This window comes from Perna viridis, chromosome 7 (assembly GCF_037379345.1).
Source record: "Perna viridis isolate PV_CMFRI_1.1 ecotype Kerala chromosome 7, ASM3737934v1, whole genome shotgun sequence".
NCBI lineage: Eukaryota > Metazoa > Mollusca > Bivalvia > Mytilida > Mytilidae > Perna > Perna viridis.
Genome location: NC_142451.1, coordinates 43792391 through 43810746, shown reverse-complemented (window position 1 = coordinate 43810746; position 18356 = coordinate 43792391). Strand labels below are relative to the sequence as shown.

The 18356-nt window shown below is 32.0% G+C and overlaps 1 protein-coding gene and 2 long non-coding RNA genes across 19 annotated transcripts in view; 2 read left to right on the top strand and 1 right to left on the bottom strand.

Moving 5' to 3' along the window:
- The window catches only part of LOC148612838 (disabled homolog 2-interacting protein-like), a 119092-nt gene that overhangs the window by 20047 nt on the left and 80689 nt on the right, over positions 1 to 18356 (top strand). For 11 of the 15 annotated variants that reach the window (XM_088594614.1, XM_088594618.1, XM_088594616.1 and 8 more), the window contains 2 exons: positions 8323 to 8382; positions 16509 to 16571. In XM_088594614.1, the coding sequence (XP_088450740.1) occupies positions 8323 to 8382; positions 16509 to 16571 (123 nt within the window). Of the gene's footprint in view, positions 1 to 7917; positions 7991 to 8322; positions 8383 to 12115; positions 12305 to 16508; positions 16572 to 18356 lie in introns of those variants that run through there. The other 4 variants (XM_088594630.1, XM_088594631.1, XM_088594623.1 and 1 more) reach the window with 3 other exon arrangements.
- On the bottom strand, positions 7949 to 16471 carry LOC148612839 (uncharacterized). Of its 3 annotated transcripts, none has more exons than XR_015924507.1 (3): positions 16083 to 16471; positions 8997 to 9091; positions 7949 to 8139 (listed from the first exon to the last, which is right to left on the bottom strand). It is a non-coding gene; the product is annotated as an uncharacterized LOC148612839 (long non-coding RNA). The 3 variants fall into 3 exon arrangements; XR_015924506.1 differs by lacking the exon at positions 16083 to 16471 and adding an exon at positions 15557 to 15912; XR_015924505.1 differs by lacking the exon at positions 16083 to 16471 and adding an exon at positions 10035 to 10207.
- LOC148612840 (uncharacterized) lies at positions 13184 to 16390 on the top strand. Its single transcript, XR_015924508.1, has 2 exons — positions 13184 to 13862; positions 14191 to 16390. It is a non-coding gene; the product is annotated as an uncharacterized LOC148612840 (long non-coding RNA).

The following is an 18356-nucleotide window of genomic DNA, read 5'->3' as shown; positions in this document are numbered from 1 at the left end:
TGTGTATAAACAGGGCATTCTTATTTATCTATTATATTAAATAATAAAGCTGTTACATGTCAGTAGATAATATTTTTGTGAAGAACACACAGAGTAATATTTATACTTTAATCTAATTAACCATAATATTCCAAATTAAAACCCTCATCAGAGTATGCCATTCATTGATGGATCAAGGGAGGGCAAAAATCGGTACATTTTTGCCTGGAAACCTCCTCCCCCTTTTTCATCAATTTCTGGATAAGACATTGAGTTCCCATTGTTTTACCCTAGGCTGAATAAAGAAAATGAAGTTTTTAGAGTATTGTTGATTCATTTAGCTTTCAGATGACACCAAATTTGTATACCTCTACTGAAAAAGGAGAGTGATAGGGTGCAACTTTGGGACTGCTTCATGTCATTACGAACTACTTTATTGTATGTGCAGGTGACTGGTTTCTGAAATAGTGGTATTACACCTATAACATCAAGATTTTGATACCAGGGTAGTTTATCTTGTCACATACAGACATGAACTCATCCTTGATTAAAGTCATAATGAAACACTTACTGTAATAAAATGTGTATCATATCAACATTTCTCATGGTTATCAGTATTCCCAGCCAATGTTGGTTTTTGATGTCTGATTAAAAAAATAAACTGGCACAAATCTTGAAATCATTATTTCTGTTGATTAATTAATAGTATTAATTAGAATTAATAGTAGCCAGTTGGTTATTACCTCTTAAAAATCTATGAAATATGTATATCATGCTGTATAAATGCAACAGCATCATCATTTCAATATTCTATACAGGCAAAATTATTTCACATGATTTTCACACGAATTACACATGATTTCACTTGAATTGAGCAAATAAACTAAGTGACAGAGTTCATGTGAAATTCGGGTGAATGGAGCCTTCACATGAAATTCACATGAAATGTTCACATGAAATTTGTGTTAGTGAATTTCACATGAAAATCATGTTTATTTCATGTGAATTTCACATGAATTTCATGTGAAGCTCAATTAACATGAATTTCACGTGAAAAATATTTGCCCCTATAGGATTAGGTTTCCACAGGAAAACTCTAAATGAAGATTAACTTTCCCACACTGTAGTTTGCTCTCCAATCTTAACAAATCTTTAAAAATTCAAGCTTTCTACTTGTCGAAGGGAAAGTGTGGCATAATTATAAACTTTCCCATGCCAGAACTTCACTTGCCTTGGGTGACGGGAAAGTGGAATCCTGGAACACTGTGACATTGTTTTACTAATTTACAGTACCGTACCTTGGATGATATCTCTGATCCATGGGACGGTTGATTTTCATTTGCTAAAAGTTGAAAACATAGAAATGATTTAATGTGCAGTATAAACATCACAAACTGTCATTTTTGTTCCTGTTACCATGGTTTCACATTGACTTCCTGTTAACTAAAAATCTGAAATTTCCTGTTACCATGGTTTCACATTGACTTCCTGTTAACTAAAAATCTGAAATTTAGGGCTGATAAACAGTGTCCTACAGGACACATTTCTACTAGTGTTTGACAATTACATTTTCATAATTTTGCATATAGATATTGAAAAAAATTATTATTGTTCTAAAACTTTTTATTACATACTTAACATAGAATGTTATATTCAAACTACCATTAGTTATATATGACTTCAATGAACCTTTAGTAATCAAAGTTTTAAGGGTACTTAAAGAGGTAGACATAACTCTTGAAATCAGTGATATGTTTGTACCATATTCAATTTTACCATAGCCTGTGAAGCTTTCATTTGATACAGAATGAAATCAATCCAAGTTATTGTGATGCTTACACAAGATTGAAGTGAAATGCTTAACACATACGTTCCAATGATTTGTAAGAGGTATGCGCCTTAGCCTAGGTCTGCCTCCTTAATATATGTTAGAGAATTTTGAGTGGCTTTCTTTGTAAGACCTTTAATTGGTCTTTAATTAAAAGTAGTCTATATGTCTTTTGATCTTTTCCATTTTCTTGCTTTTGGTTACAAATATTATCTATGGTATTTGACAAAGTTATGCCCTTCTACCTTGAACTTTATAAAAAATTCACTTTAAAGTTACAGATACTAAAACCCACTGAGATCTAACAGGTATCAGGATACGAGACGTCAAGATCTTACACTGATCCGTCTGTTTCATTCTAGAGACTAAGACAAAGATGGTACATCCATTAAGATTACATATCTGTCGGTAATCATTGACTGCAGAAAAAACTCAGGTTGTTTGCACGTTACCTCTCATCATTATCTGTATGTGTCAGGCTTGGGTGATGTTAGATTATCCCTTCAGGTACTTGGGAAGTTTACATATGTCAGGCTTGGGTGATGTTAGATTATCCCTTCAGGTACTTGGGAGGTTCACATGTGTCAGGCTTGGGTGATGTTCGATTATCCCTTCAGGTACTCAGAAAGTTCACATATGTCAGGCTTGGATGATGAAAGATAATTCCTGGAAGTTCTGGGTTGTACTCTTGTGTCAGGCTCTGGTGATGTTAGATTATCCCTACAGATACTTGTAAAGTTCACATATGTCAGGTTTGGATGATGTTAGATAATTCCTGTAAGTTCTGGGGTTGTTCACATGTGTCAGGCTTGAGTGATGTTAGATTATCCCTGCAGGTTCTTGAGATGTTCACATATGTCAGTCTTAGATGATGTTAGATAATTTCAGAAAGTACTGAAGTTGTACATATGTGTCAGGCTTGGGTGATTTTAGATTATTCCTACAGGTACTGTTAAAATACTTTTATTTGTGGGTACCAATTTTCGTGGTTCAGGGAAATATCATCAGTTTGTAGATCCTTGAAATGGTGGATTTGACAACTCCATCATACAAATGAATGGATTATTTTTTTTTTGCTGGGAACTGAATTTTGTGGTTTACCGCTCACATGAAAACCACAAAAATTGGTACCTGACAAACAAGCTCTTGTGAAGTTCACACGTGAAAGAGGTATGATGTTAAAAAATGCCTGTAGGTACTGGAAAGTTCAGATGTGTTAAGGTTCGGTGATGCTAGATTATTCCTGCTGGAACTTGAGAAATTCATAAGTGTCAGGCTTGAGTGATGTTTAAAAAATCCCCACAGTCGTTACTGTTATACACAGTGTCAGGCTAGGGGCAGGGGCGGATCCAGGATTTAAGTTTTGGGGGGGGGAGGGGGGGGCGTTAATTGAATCAAATGCTGTGCAAAGCAAGGCAAAGCAATATTATGGGGTGAAATTTATGGTGAAAATTTTTTTCTTATGTAATAAGTGGGGGGGAGGGGGCGTACGCCTGAGACGCCAGTCCTTATATCCGCGCCTGGCCTTGGTGTCAGGTAATCAACTGTAGGTTAATTAAGTGATGTCATGATATCCCTGTGGGTACTGGGGTTGTACACATGAGTCAGGCTTAAGAGATGTCAGGTTATGCAAAAGCTCCTTTTATCAAAACAAATTTAAAACTGTGATCAAGACATTGTTTTCAAAATTGGCTTATTATGAATCATGTCTTTCAAAAAAGACTGAAACTGAAATATTGTTTCTATGAAGCAAGGTGTATCAGGTTCATACTCCCAGTTTTTAGGGAATTTCTAGTTGCTGTGACATTTGTTCTTTAATTTTTGTGTGTATTTCTGTATTTAATGTGTTATTTAAGGTATGTTCTTGGTTAAGTCTTTGTCTCCTGGTTGTGAGTTTCCTGTTCCTCATTCTAATCATAGTCTCCTTGATATGACTTTCAAGTTAACTCCTATAGTTTCATACCTACTGTTATATACACCACTGGAAATGGAGATTTTTTCTTGATTTCTTTAAATCTGCAGAATCGGCATAAAATAAAAGTATGTAAATAATAGGTCTTTAATAAATTGATTGCAGTGAAGTGAATGATCCCTTTGATTTGTTCTTACTTTATCAAATGGTAGCCATCTATTACCAGCTTGCTTCAATACTGCTATTCCTGAAATTTATAAACCTCATTTTGTAGTGTGAGCTGTTAGCAATCAAAAATTGATTAATGATTCATATTTATAATTTTATGATTAATGATTTAAATTTTAAGAATGAAAGATAACATGTGCTGATAATTGGTCTTTATGATTCCTTAGTGCTGGGCTTTGTTTATTTTAAGTTACTGATGAGCCAAATCTAAGCTAACAAGTTTTCTAACAGCTGTATCTCAAAAAATTAAGTTCTCAAATTTTGTTTGTAAAATTGAATAATTTGGATTGTTACTTATTGCTATGCCATACTTATCTAGATCAGATGAAAACAGATGCCAACTTTCATGACTTTTTGAGAGTCTTTGAAAATGTCATGTCCATTTTTAAAGTCTTAGTGATTTTTTTTAAAGAGCTACTGGTATTTGTATTATAGATGATATCATGTTTTTTGTTATCTATAGAAGGTAGAATCCAGTACTCTGCTTTATATCAATCCTGCCTGTTACAGCTATTTTATCCAACCAAACAGGAAGGCGTACACATGTGCTGAGTATCAAACATTGACAACTTCCTTCTTGATGTAGTTTCTAAATTTGATGCCAAATCAACCTTTAGTGCAAGGCAAAAAAGCGTCTTTTCTTTTCGCATCTCATATGTAGATTTGAATTGAGGCTAAGTATGTAGACACGGCTGCTCAGCAGTTCATCAACTTTAAATCCATACATTTATGCATTTTATATGTATTTGAGCTGTCAAAATGCCTTGACCGTATCATAACAATTGATATACGGTCACTGACTGAATAAAACTTTCGGTTGTGACATTTTGTTATTGCCAGTGTGTTGTCACCTTCGAATGAAAAATGTTGTTTTTATTGCTTTAAATGTCATTTTTCGTTTTAAATTTTTGTTGTGGTATAAAGTCAATAACAGTGCACTGACTTGACAAAAACTTTGATGTACAAATTGGGCTTGAAACAGTGAAAATACTTAGCACAGCATCACAATTTCCTGCGGTTCTAAGCCTTTTCTGTACATATTCAAAATATAGAAAGCAACAGTGAACTGACTTGACATAAAACTGATATACCGATAAGGTTTAGAACCACCATGATAAATTGTACTGTTTGTGAGACTTTCAGCTCAGGACCACATCTCTCCTGTCCAAGGCTTTGAATTTGAGCTGTGCTTTCTTCTATTTCTAGCAAAGCTTCTAGCAAAGCTCACATGGCTTTCTATTAAAACTTATAATATATTTTGAGCTTACAGTACAAAAATTACATGCCTGTCTGAGTATATCAGTGACTCTTCACTTACCTGAATCATTGCCAGTATAGTGCTCATTTTCCTCTGGTCAGTCTTGTTGAAAGGAATTTGGATATTAATTTGTTGTGAAAGAGACCATCTGATAAACTATCAACTGTGAATACATTTTTGCTTAATTCTATCAATGCTCATCCTACTTGGGTGTTGGAGGTGGATCAAAGTTCAATAAGAAAATAGAAAATACTGAAATATTTCTCATTTGTACATGTGAAGGATTGCAGTGTTAGAGCCTTTTTCATTTGTAAGTAAAATGAATTGTTAGTGGGGGCTTTCTTTTAAATTTGGGGTCTATGGTCTCTTCCTCAGTTTGTTAGGTTGTCACGCATGGATTATAATTTTAATGGTAGGTTTTGTTCTCTGATGGATGAAGCCCCATCTTACCATTTATTAGTCATAAACATAATACTTTGAACTTGATTCATATTTTTGTTTTGTCTAAAAAGTATGTCGTTGGCATTAGTGTCCTTTCAAACACTTTCTACATAATGATATCTCGTGTAGTGGGAGGCCCAGAGGCCTGCAAAATGGGGGCCCAAATCAGAGGCCAAAATTTTTTTCCTTAAGAAAAATTAGAAAAAATATTAATTATATTCACTAGTGGTAATAATTCAATACTAAAAATGAAATTGCATGATTATTTTTTAACTGTATTTCTTTCTGAGTATTTTTTTCAATGTTTTGCCAAAATAAAAAATGGAAAAATCATTCTATTTCATAAAGGGATCCAGGTTCCTCAGGGCTGTCACATGGATCTGCCTACATGTTGTATGTCATTAAAAACTTTGCCTCATATTTCACTTGTTTTGACTAAATATTATGTTTAAGGGTAGAAATTTCATGGATTTATAATCTGTTTTTTTTTGGTTGAATATTGATATATTGTCTAATGTGATAGGTCAAACAGAAAGAGGCTTAGATGTTAAAAGATTTTAAAGAATCTCACAATAGTTCAGTGATCTTTAGGTCCTGGATTGTATAACATATTATTACACGGAGGTTTAATGGTTTGTAAAATGTTATTTTACACTTAAAGGGGATCATTTACATAATGATTTTTGGTTGTTGCATTGGAGCATAAAGGCAAATCAGGAAGTTTGCCAAGGAATTTAGAGTTACCTCCCTGTTTCACTTTATCAGTTACTTTTTCAATGTTTTAATTGGCTATTTGCTGCAAAATGTTTTTATCTGATTTATATGCCAAATAAGATTTTATCGATGAACATCTTATGACTGGCTTCATGTCTCCTTTCCAAAAAAAAAAAAAGAAATATATTGTTTCTATTATATCATAGATATTACTCAAATTTATATATTAATAATAATAATAATAATAATAATAAAACCTTTATTTTGAGAGGGTTACATAGTTAGTTTATAAGCTTATCTTACCTAATATGATAGAAACATATTTATTATACCCCTGCAGTAGTGTCCGTCTGTCTGTTCATTTGACTGTTCTTCTGTCTACAACCTAATATCATTACAGTTTTCTCTGCTACTACTTTATAACAGCCATTTGATACTTTGACAGGAACTTAATATAGGTACAAAATCCATGTCATATCCCAGGATTTGATTTCAGACTGCAGTGACATAAACTTCCTCTTTGAGGACTTTATTTATATTCTTACCATATGGTCCCTGGGTAGGGTGTAGGAGTATCTTTAGTGAGGTAAGCTCACTGTTTTTCTAGTTTTTGGCAATCATATTGTTTTTATTATTTTAGTAGCAGTCTTTCTAAAAATCAGACAGAAAGTGATTCATGCATGTCAAAAACCCACCAATTTTAGTTTTTTTTATTTCTTGTTCAGAAACATTTACTGATTACATAACTAGTCTTTAGTTTTTTCATGTGGGTGTTGCACTTTTTAGATAAATATTATATAGATTGTACATGAAATTGACACTTTGCAAGAGTTGTGGTTCTTGATTTGGTTTCAGTTGGTTGATTTTAGTGTGAGATGAATGTATGATTTTCTAAAAAATGCAGATCTGATTGCAGAAATTATTGTCTTTATGTGAAGGTATAGACTGAAAAAGCATTGTTTGTTTGGTGGGTTTTTCCTTTGCCATAGGCAGTGTCTGAATCTTATGTGGGCTGGTACTAAAAAATAATGGCCATTATCGTTGATATGAAGTAATCATTTTATGTATAGAGTTTGATATTTCTTTATGAAACTGCAAACAAGTTGATTTGATTGTCAGTCTCTTGTGTTACTAGTTGGTTTTAATAATATCATTTAGAAGTTACATCATTCAAAGATATCCCTTTTTTTGTATGTCTTGTTTCAACATTTACTCTGGTAGATACAGTGTATAAGATCATTCAAACTTTAAATTAAGTAAATTTTTCAAGTATGTGTAAATAGATTCAACAAACAATTTAAATAGAAATGCAAATGCAAATAGAATGACCTGCTTTTAAGTACTGTAAGTCAGAAAGCTAGTGAAATTGAGAGTTCTTATGTAAATTGAGAACCCTGACTTTAGATAGGCAAAAAGTGTACACAAAAGAGAGTAAAACAAAGGGAGATTACTGAACCATGGGTAGCTCCTAGAGAGCTTAAATTTCGCTTGTTGATTTCATTTCTCTTGAACTTCTGCATGGCACTTTATGTCTTTAGCACATTTGAGTGGATTTCTTTTTTTTTTAGTTAAAAAATTATGGATTTTCACAATTCTCTAAGACGGAAATATTTTTCTCGTTCTGCTACAGGTACATGTATAGTCTAAATTCTTTTTTTTTAAATGTTCTTTATAGTATAAATTTATGCAAAAGTTGTTAAGGATTTGAATTTGTTTATATTTTATATATTTTCAATAAATAATTTGCATGTTGTTTGGAAATTCCATTCTTGGTTTGACCTAAAATAAAAAAAAAAAAACAACTGAAAAATGGTACAATTACTTGTAATATTTGTTTACAAGATAAATAACACTGGTTGCAATTACCATGTATCATAGGACTCATAATTCATAACTTTTTTCATTATTATTTGTGTTTATTTGGAAATGATTTCTTAGATGTTTTTTTAAATTTTTTTTCAGTGACACCAGAGAGGATGTACAGGTCCAGGCTCCTCGACAACTGCAATGAAAGCTTGCCAGGTATGAACCTGTCTTTTGCCATCCTTTAAAAAAATTCTGGTTTTGGTGATTACAAAAAAATCTACAAACTTAAAAAAAAATGTAATGTTTCCAGTATACTTAGTGCATGATATGGTTTCAAAGTATCACTGGTATCACATGATCACTAGGAATACTTGTGACAATTTCTGTCTCAATCTTGTGTTGTTCTTTAAGTTTCAGGTGACTTTAGCAACAATTGAAAATGTGATAATTATTATCTAATGTTATAATGTCATTTTTAAGGCCTCGACTTAAAATTTTATTATTTTCACATTTTTTTTTTTTTACATGACTAATCAAATTCGAAGATTCAAGAAATTTTGGTTTTGTTTGAATACCTAGTCAGTACTTGTAATAAAATAGTAGATGCCAGAACAAAAGAAAAAAACAAAGCCCTCAGCAGTAAATATGTTCGGTAAAAAAAAATTAAAAATTACCTACTGTGTGAATTAGGCCTGAGACTGTTTGTCTATTTTTGAACTTAGTTTTAAACAATACATGTTTGAACTAGCCAATAGAATTAAACATGACCCCATTTAAACTTTGATAATAATCAGATTGTCTGTCAAGGCCTGTTGAAATATTATACCAACACAAATCATAAGCTTGATCATGGGCTGAAATTCATTGTTCTCTGGTCTTAGTTCATTGTCTGTGAATATCTTTGTCTTTCATCATTTTCATTACTCTGAAATAAAGAGGAAATATAGTGATAGGATGAAATGAATGATTTGTCATTTGGCTAGATTGAAAATCAAGTTATCTCTCTTTGATCAGGAAGTTAAAAAATAGTCCTTGTAGTGTAAAATACTGTTTTGGTGGAGCAGTGATTTTGTTCCTTGTTTTAAAAGAAGCCTCATCCCTTTAATTTGTGGTAAATTTTTGCTGTATTTTCAACACATTGGGAAAATACTTTATGGGGGAAAGAAACATGTCATATGCCGATCTGGAACTGAAAACCGATATCGAACTAACAAATATATACTCCCAATATTCATAAGGTTATGACTTGCCAAAAAAAAAAAAAGAAGTGAACAAAGCACCAGGCAGAGAAATCACATCTCAAGGAACATTTCACTGGCTTCTTTACCTGGTTTTCAAAAAATTATGCTTGACAATTAGGAATTTTCCTCCCTTAGGGAAAAATATTTTTCAAAATTTCATGAAAAGTCTCAAGAGGAAACAGCTGATATTCAGCAATGAAAGGGTAACAAAATCACTGTAGAGACATCATTTTCTACATATCTTTGGTACTGTCTTGGCTTATGTTTACATCTAATGTAATGATAAATAATGGAACAAGTAACCTTTATTCTTAGATTTGAAAATAATAGTAACTATAACTGCTTTGCTAAAAATAATGTTTGGTATATATAAATACACTTTGATACTACTGAAAATATCATAATTTTGGATATTACATATATTAATGATTAAGAGAAAAATATGGTCATTTATGATGGCAAAAATCTTAACCAATGTGTTGTACAACTGAAGAGGGCAAGTTCAAACAAAACTGCTGACATCAAAGAAACAAGTATGCAATACACAATGACAAGTTCAAACAGAATACACATCTCTGAAAACAATATTCAAGGTTCAATATTTCTTTAATCACACAATATACATACTTGACATTTTTTTGTCTCTAGTCATAAAAGTTTGATCAGCCCTTGTAATGTGTCTGTTCCATTCAAATAATTTCAGATCTTATTATCTATCACTACACAATCAGATACTTTATTTGTAAACTTTTCAATCAGTGTTGAACTAGATTAAGTGGTGTTAGCAGAAAAATAATCTGTTATAGACCACCATGTTGGAGATATTTGAATGTGATTAACAATGAAATCCCTCAATGGTGTGTTTATTAGACCAATTTTGACCTAAGATAGGTAGACATTATGACTTTAGGAAATTCACACATTCAAACTTTATATGGGAGTTCTTTATTTCAATTAAGTCCAAACTCCTTTTGAAGAAATCATTCAATAAAAACTGTTTTGGTTGTATTTTATTTGTCATTGGTTGACACCTGGTGCTTGAACTTTGGGTTTAAGATTTACCTATGACTTGTTAGGAGGATAATCTTTTGAACTTTGTTTTGTTTTTGTTTTTGTTTACTCTGTTGATGCATTGCCAACATCTAGTGCCAGTTTAAAGTATGTTCTGCAATAATCATTCAAGCATTAATAACCTAATTTGCATATTTATGTCATAACATGGAAATACATTAACTGGAAATATAGTGAATAAAGGTAATAAGAAAATTACTAAAATTATAATCATAAGTTGGGGAGGGATACATAATTCATATTCTTGGTTGTTTTGTGGTGAAGTTTTTAGCCTTAAAATTTAGGTGCATTTTAATAACATTAGTGTTTTGACATTAAAATGTATGAACTCTTGATGCACTATGCCTAGTACAAATATGATTAATTAAAAATTTGATTGATTAATTTTTATATTAAAACAAATATGAATTATTTATTCATATCTTCGATAAGTTCAATTCTGACACTTAATGATAAATGTCTTGTATTTTACATGGAACTGATTAAAGTGGTCTTGTTTTGCAAGGTCATGCAGTCAAATGGTTAATGGTTTGATATAAGTACATTTTCAACTATTTAAACTGCTACTTTTTCATGTCTGTCTGTCTGTCTGTCTGTCTGTCAGACAGATTTTTATTCCTTGTATCTTTTGAGTTATCTATTGGATTGAAATGAAAGCTGTAAACTATTATTCAGTGAGGTGGCTTGATGTTAGAAGTAAATTTTGATTTTTCATAATTTGAAAATTGATAGCTTCCCACAGTTATAGTAAAAGGGAAGGCATGTTTTGGGTTAATGCAATATTTAATTATTTTTTCTTTTGTTGTTATAGTAAGATGGTTCATGCTATCGCCTATCATACAATATTTTAAGAATTATTTTCTGTTTTCTTCATTTTAAGTTTTAAGTTAACAGTTAGAAAATTAAAGAATGTCTTTGGTGTAACAGTAGTTGGTATGGAAATATTACTTTTAAATCCTCAAATATGACCAGAAAATCTTAATTTTATCTTCTTTATTTTGATAGACCCCTAGAAGTCAATCTTTACTTTACATGAAAATCAGTTCAAAGTATATTGAAGTTTTAACAGGATATTAAAAGCCTTGTTTTGTTAGAAGCTATTAATTTTCCTCAACAATATCCTTTCCCACAACAAACTGGTTATCCTTTTTTATGGAAGAAAATATTAGCTTAACTAATAATCAAGATTATAGATTACAAGATAAAGTCATGTTTGTTGATTTTTGGATACAAAATATTTGTCCCACGTTTCAGTAGTCAGATTACCTGAGCTTACCTGCAACTAGCGATTAAATTGTAAAATTATGTCACATTACGATTTTTAAGGTATATCTTATTACAATGATTAACATAAATCTTTAACCTGGAAGGCATGTGCTGTTCCTAAGTCTCTATAACCACAATGTGTAGTGACCAATGCTAGGAGTTAAAAGTTCAAATTAGGTGTTTTATATTGATTAAAGTGGCCAGTTATGTAGTGGTCATTGTGTGCTGGATAACACTTAAAATATCTCCATTTAGTGTCTTGTTTCCCTTTTAATCTTAAATTGGAATTTAATAGTAACAGAAGACAGATGGTGAGAGCCTTTTGTTGTTATTACCAGGTTATAAAGGTGGAAAAATCAACAAATTATATGAATTAGAACAGGAAGTCCAATTTCGGAAATTTTAAAAGTGGATATCCATTGAAGGAGACATCCACAAGTGGGTATCCCTACAAATATCTCAATAGCTTGAAAGTTAAACAGGAAATGGTCCCATTTTGTGTGTGTTCAGTGAATCAGCTGTTTACCATTATTTGAACTGAGGATTAAGGTTGCCCCAAGGTAGGTGATTTGTTGTGACTGTTAAGAGTAAAAAAAAAGTTTAAAATAGGGGGGAGATCAAATTATTTGTCTAGACTTTCTTTGCCCTTTGGAAGTTTTGAATATAGTATAAAACATAATTAAAGAATCCTTTGACGTATTATGTATATTTCTGCCATAATTTCTTATTACAAGCACAATGTAGGTGAATTATTAGATTTCACTTATTTTATCTGTCTCAAGTCTCTTTTTATGATACATATATAAGGACCACTATGTGTGGAGAAATGTGGATAAGTTTTTACATTTGTTACCAGTAGTTGTAAAAATGACCGAAAATGGATAATTGACTATAATCATGTCTGACTTGTAAACTTGTCACTAAATTGTCATGACTAAATGCAACTTTTTTGTATCTTCAGTAGCACTTTTCTTTCCATCTGGGGTCGTTCATCTTTCATCAGTCTGTTTTCTTTCCTTATTGACAGATGCACCATCAGATGCACATTTCTGCATCCTTTGTTCTTCTGAGTCACATTATGGTTTTCCACGGAATTTTGACAGATTATATAATTATGACATTATGCATTTGTCTGATCTTTGTATGATTTTCTATTGATTAGTATAGCAAGGGAAATCTCATCTCCATAAACTACATTCATGGTATAATCACTGTGTTCTTAGAGTATGATTATATATCAGCTCTAAGATATGTCCGTTTGGTGTTCTGACATAAATTGATTTGTACTACTGTGCTGTATTATTGTGCTTTCTGTTTTCTTGTACCCCTTAAAACAAAGTTCAAGGATGTGTATGATTCACTTAGGTCTGTTTGTCCATCCTTGTATATGTCCAAAATCATTCAATGGATTTTAATGAAACTTCTAGGAAGGTAAGGCATTAGATGTAGATGTGCTTGAAACATGATATATCTGCTCTTGCAAAGGGTGATAATGCAAATGAAGATTTTCATGGTTGTAATTTTGTAATTTCATAATAGGCAATATTTGGATGTATTTTAGAGTAAGGTTGCATACAGGAACCATATTCTGTATATGTATTTCAATGATTATCTTTGGTTAATCTGAAAATGTGGATCCATGTGTTCAGGTCTTGTAGATTATACATGGAAATAGTTGTCTAGTTTGCTGGATTTACATTTCTTCACTTCAGTATATAATGTTTGTGAATGAAAGTTTTTGTTACTGTACAACTACCAGTCTAATGTGGGCAGTATGAGGAAGAAGGAAGTCTTCCATAAAACACAAAATCAATCTGTGACTCCTGTTGCATGGTACAATGCTCAACACCGGTCTCTTTCAATATCAATCTTTGATCTGGACTTTGTTCTCAACTTGACTATTAGTGTCTATAAGATCCAGGCAAGTGGTGTTTGATACTGTGGAATTTTTGACAGCATACTTAGGAGATAAAGGTAATGCATTATGGAGGTTTGGAGTCATCAGCCATGGATTTGGTAGGGAGGTTTGGAGTCATCTGCCATGGGTTTGGTAGGGAGGTTTGGAAACATCAGCCATGGATTTGGTAGGGAGGTTTGCAGTCATCAGCCATGGATTTGGTAGGGAGGTTTGGAGTTATCAGCCATGGATTTGGTAGTGGCAGATTGAGCAATAGAGTACATTGAAGACAACAAATCTTCAAATATAATATATTAACCTCCATTCTAATGTTATTTGAAAATAAATCTATGGACAAAAAAAATATGTACCATGTAAAAATTGTCCACATTTATGTAAAAAAAATTGAGGAATTCAATCTTTGAAATGATAACTTGAAATTTATAATGTTATACAGTGCAATTCAATATTTCAACAAATGTTGAATTAATATTGATTTTTGATAACTAATATATGTTTGACTCACATGAAATACAATTTGTGCTTCAGGAGTGCTGAAGAGAGTTCCACCCATTTCTAAAGGGGATGGGATGTTCCAGACCAATGTTGAATCAACATTATTGATCAATTTTGCTAAAAAATACAGGAAATTAAAAACATTTTAAAATAAAAGGCAACTGTTATTATTGGTCCTGCTTGATTCTTACATGGATCTGTACTTAACTCTTCATTATTTAAAATCTGTAGTATAATTCTTTTCTATCACAGAGATAGTTTTTACTTGCATTTAAATGTACTTCATGAAGAAGTAATTTAGTTCAAAATATTCATATATAAACATGGCCACCGTTACTAAAAATAGAACATGGGGGGGCCAGACAGTAGTTTTTCACATATATCTCCTACACCGTTAGGTTTAGCCAAATTCTGACAAAATAAAAGCGTTTAGCATGATGAGATCTATCTCTGGTCAAATTTTGGTTTTAATTCATTAAGCAATGTTGGAGTTATTTCCCTTTTTCAATGATTTTTGCTATTTTTAATGTTATTTCTTTCAAAAATCTTCTCCTCTGACACTACTTGACCAGTTGAAACCAAATTAGGTATGAATGTTCCTTGGGGTATCCTGCATACAACTGTTATGGGGATTTTTGATCCGTCAAAAAAAAACAACATGGCAGCCATTACTAAAAATAGAACATAATGGTCAGACAGTAGTTTTTCGCATATATCTCCAAAACCATTAGGTTTAGCCAAATTCTTTCAATAGCTGCAATGGTCCATGTTATTAGGACTACAAAAGTCTTCAGGGATAAAAGTTGGCAGATGACTCCTTGTGAGAGTTATTGCACTTGAAAGGGGAAAAATGACTTTTTTTTCTTTAACAGTTTTCAGTCAATATCTTGAAAACTATGGTAGATTAAAAGAAACTTTCAATTGTTGAAAAGATCTTATGATAAGTTGTAAAGACGTAGGCTAGTCAGATTGTCAGTTGGCCAACATTCATAGAGACAAAAGTAAAAATAATATTATACTAAAACTAAATAAACTGAACAAATCAAACAAAACAAAACATATATACAACATGCAAATGAACATAAATAAATGGGCATGCAAATGAAAGTATGTAAGCAAACAGAAGTCACAGTTCACATACAGTAAACAGACTAAAAATTGGTGTAGTAAAATCTAATAGATCCATTCAGTCATCACCTCTCACCATAGCTCCTACGGTACACCATAATCAACGGTCAGGGTCTAGGACGCAACAATTTCTGTAGACTTTCTCTATATAAATTCAAACTAAATTTCACTATTTCAATATATATTCATTTCTGATTCTCATGGCACACTGTAATTTTCATTTCTCTTATAAATCAACACAATTTGTCATTCAAATTGACCAAATACACACCTTCAGGCCAATATAAATTTCAGAAGTAAATAACACAATTCTTGTGCTGAACTTCCACACAATATTTCAACATTTCACCATATACACCGACGGAAAACTAAGTTCAGCAAATATCACTGTGTAACAAATAGAACTGTAGGATATATTAATACAACATTCCAGCGAAATTAACACCAACTATCGCTGACTATAAATATTACAGCATCCGCTAAATTGCGGAAATATGGGTCGTCGTACACCGTACAAAACTAACATTAACGTATGGTATTTAGGTATATCTGTGTCAAAAACTAGGATGATAGCATTTGACAATATATACGTTGTTTCCTTCAAAATGGAGCACAAAACTGGATAGGAAAAACCCCTGAAACAAATAAATTAACCCAAAATAATTAAATGTTCACTCAAAAATGGAATTTAAACCATAGACTGACCCGCCACGTGAGAAGTTAACTAAAGGCCTGTACGACACGCCATACAATGACAGAAATATCTACATGGTCACAAACAGAAATAAAACGCTTACCTGAGCAGATTCAATATATTTTCCTGTGAAACTCCATGTCCTGAATTGACAATTCTGAGACTTCTTTAGTCAAAATTGTTGGACAACTTCTTGTTAAATTTATTGCCTTTGAAAGGTAAAATTCAACCAGGTGGACAATTCAGGCTCCTGTGAGCTCCTTGTTTAATGGTACAATCAAACATCACATCTTAGCCCCATTGGGCTCACTGTGTCATTTTCTTTCATGAAATAAGCTTGATATAAGATATGATAGGCTGCATTGAAAAAAAATGCTTGACCATGAATTGATTAAAAAAAAAAAATAATAATGATTAAATTTAAAGTTGCCAATTATAATTGATAAGATTTAACTTCATATCAATTGTGTTCTCAGACTCCTAACTCCACCACCTTCCCTTATAATGATATTATTTTGTTTTGTTTCAGACTTGAGTCGGCTCCATCAAAACTCAGACCACAGAGGACAAGTTCTCATCAAAAGAATACTTAGTGAGTATTACATTGTCATTTATCAAATAAGGGATGAGTGAGGAAACTCAATGAGGAACAAAATGCCATGTTCATAATGTAGTTGCAACTACTCAGTAAAGGTCTTCTGTATGAATTGTGGGGTGGGGAGGAGTGTGAATACTCTGTGAGTATAGTTAAGATGGTGATTTTCTATATGTTACAATACAGTTCACTTCCTTTGATTGTATGCATATAGTAGAGATATCTAAGTTCAGAACTCTAATTTAAAACTAAAGACCGAGTGAACTTGAGAAGGACTGTATGAAGTCTATACACCAGATTTGTTGGAGGAACATAGACAATATGGGAAGAAAGTTTTTAAGACCATTCTATGTTGAACTACAATGAGGGCTATAGCAGGTGCTAGTTGACACCTGATATGTTTTCCATTTGTACATTTGACTCATCCACCAAAAATTTTTTATATAAACCCTCAAGCTACTATGGTGTGTTAAACAATTATCTAAATTTGGTCAGTTATTAGTTAAATATATATATGGTTCTGCAGGTGTTTGTGGTATAGGCTTTTCCTTTGTTAAGTACCGGTATATGTAAGAACCAGGTATGTTATGGTAATTGTTGTCATGATGAAACAAATGGGTTTTACAACCAGTTCATTTACCTAGATAATTTTGGTTATCTCATCAACTTACTTGTCTGTCTGTATCTAAAGTTTTGTAAACATCAATATTTTTTTTCCGTGTATGAATTTTTATTTCATATTTAGTAGGTTTAGATGTTAAGTGTAGTTAAATATTTAAATTAATTTACAAACTTTGTGGAAATTATAGGACTGCTTTGTGGTGTATTTGATATTTTAGTGGGGTGGGTGGCGCATATGGCTGCCCAGAGCATTTTTTTTCTTTCTGCTTTTGAATTTTTCTATGAATGGTAATAACAGTCATTGAGATTATGGTTTATGAAGTGCGAGAAAAAAAAAAGAGCATAACAGATTTAAAAAAAAATGTCCTGCATTTTTGCCCTACCTTTATCCATTAATGGAAGAATGTGATTAATTTATTTTATTGTAACAATTGGTTCATTAAATTGCTTTGGTCAAAGTTGATGAAAACAAATCAATTGAATTGACCCAATACACGAACTGTCCATAGTTAACTTGAAGGGGAAATGCCTTTATAAGTCGCAATTACATGCTAAAAACTTTAACCTTCTTTTAGTATTGTATAAACATTTTTACTTATTTTCTAATATGCTCCATATTTTATTGATTAAGACTTTATTTTCCTTTAAATAAATGTATTTTATCACAACAAATTTAACCAATTTTATGCTTCCATAACCTGAGGGAAAAAAAGTTAGACCACACATGTCTTAATTCGTTTAGATTTGTTTCTCCAAGTTTCTGCTGTCAAAGCAAATAGAAAAAAGAATTAAAAAATTGGTATGTTGTTGTGGGTGATTTATAAGTGAACGAGACAAACTACAATGCTTTAGCCTTGGAAAATCTTTTTATTCTTACCTGGGTAGTAGTAATTTTATGGTTTAAGCCAACATTTACAGCATTTGATAGAATTCATTGGAATTCTCATTAATAAATAAACCTTTATAGTTTTAATAGAATATTGTTCATGCCCTTTGTTCTTGAAAATTCACTTTCAGTGCAGTTTAACCATGTTGAATTTCACAATAAAGAAAACTTTATTTGCTCCCATTGTATTAAATGAAAAAGGATTGAAAAGTATTTCACTTTCAGTGTCTTAGTAAAAACAGGTGATTGGAAATTGATTGGCAAAGAATGCCTGT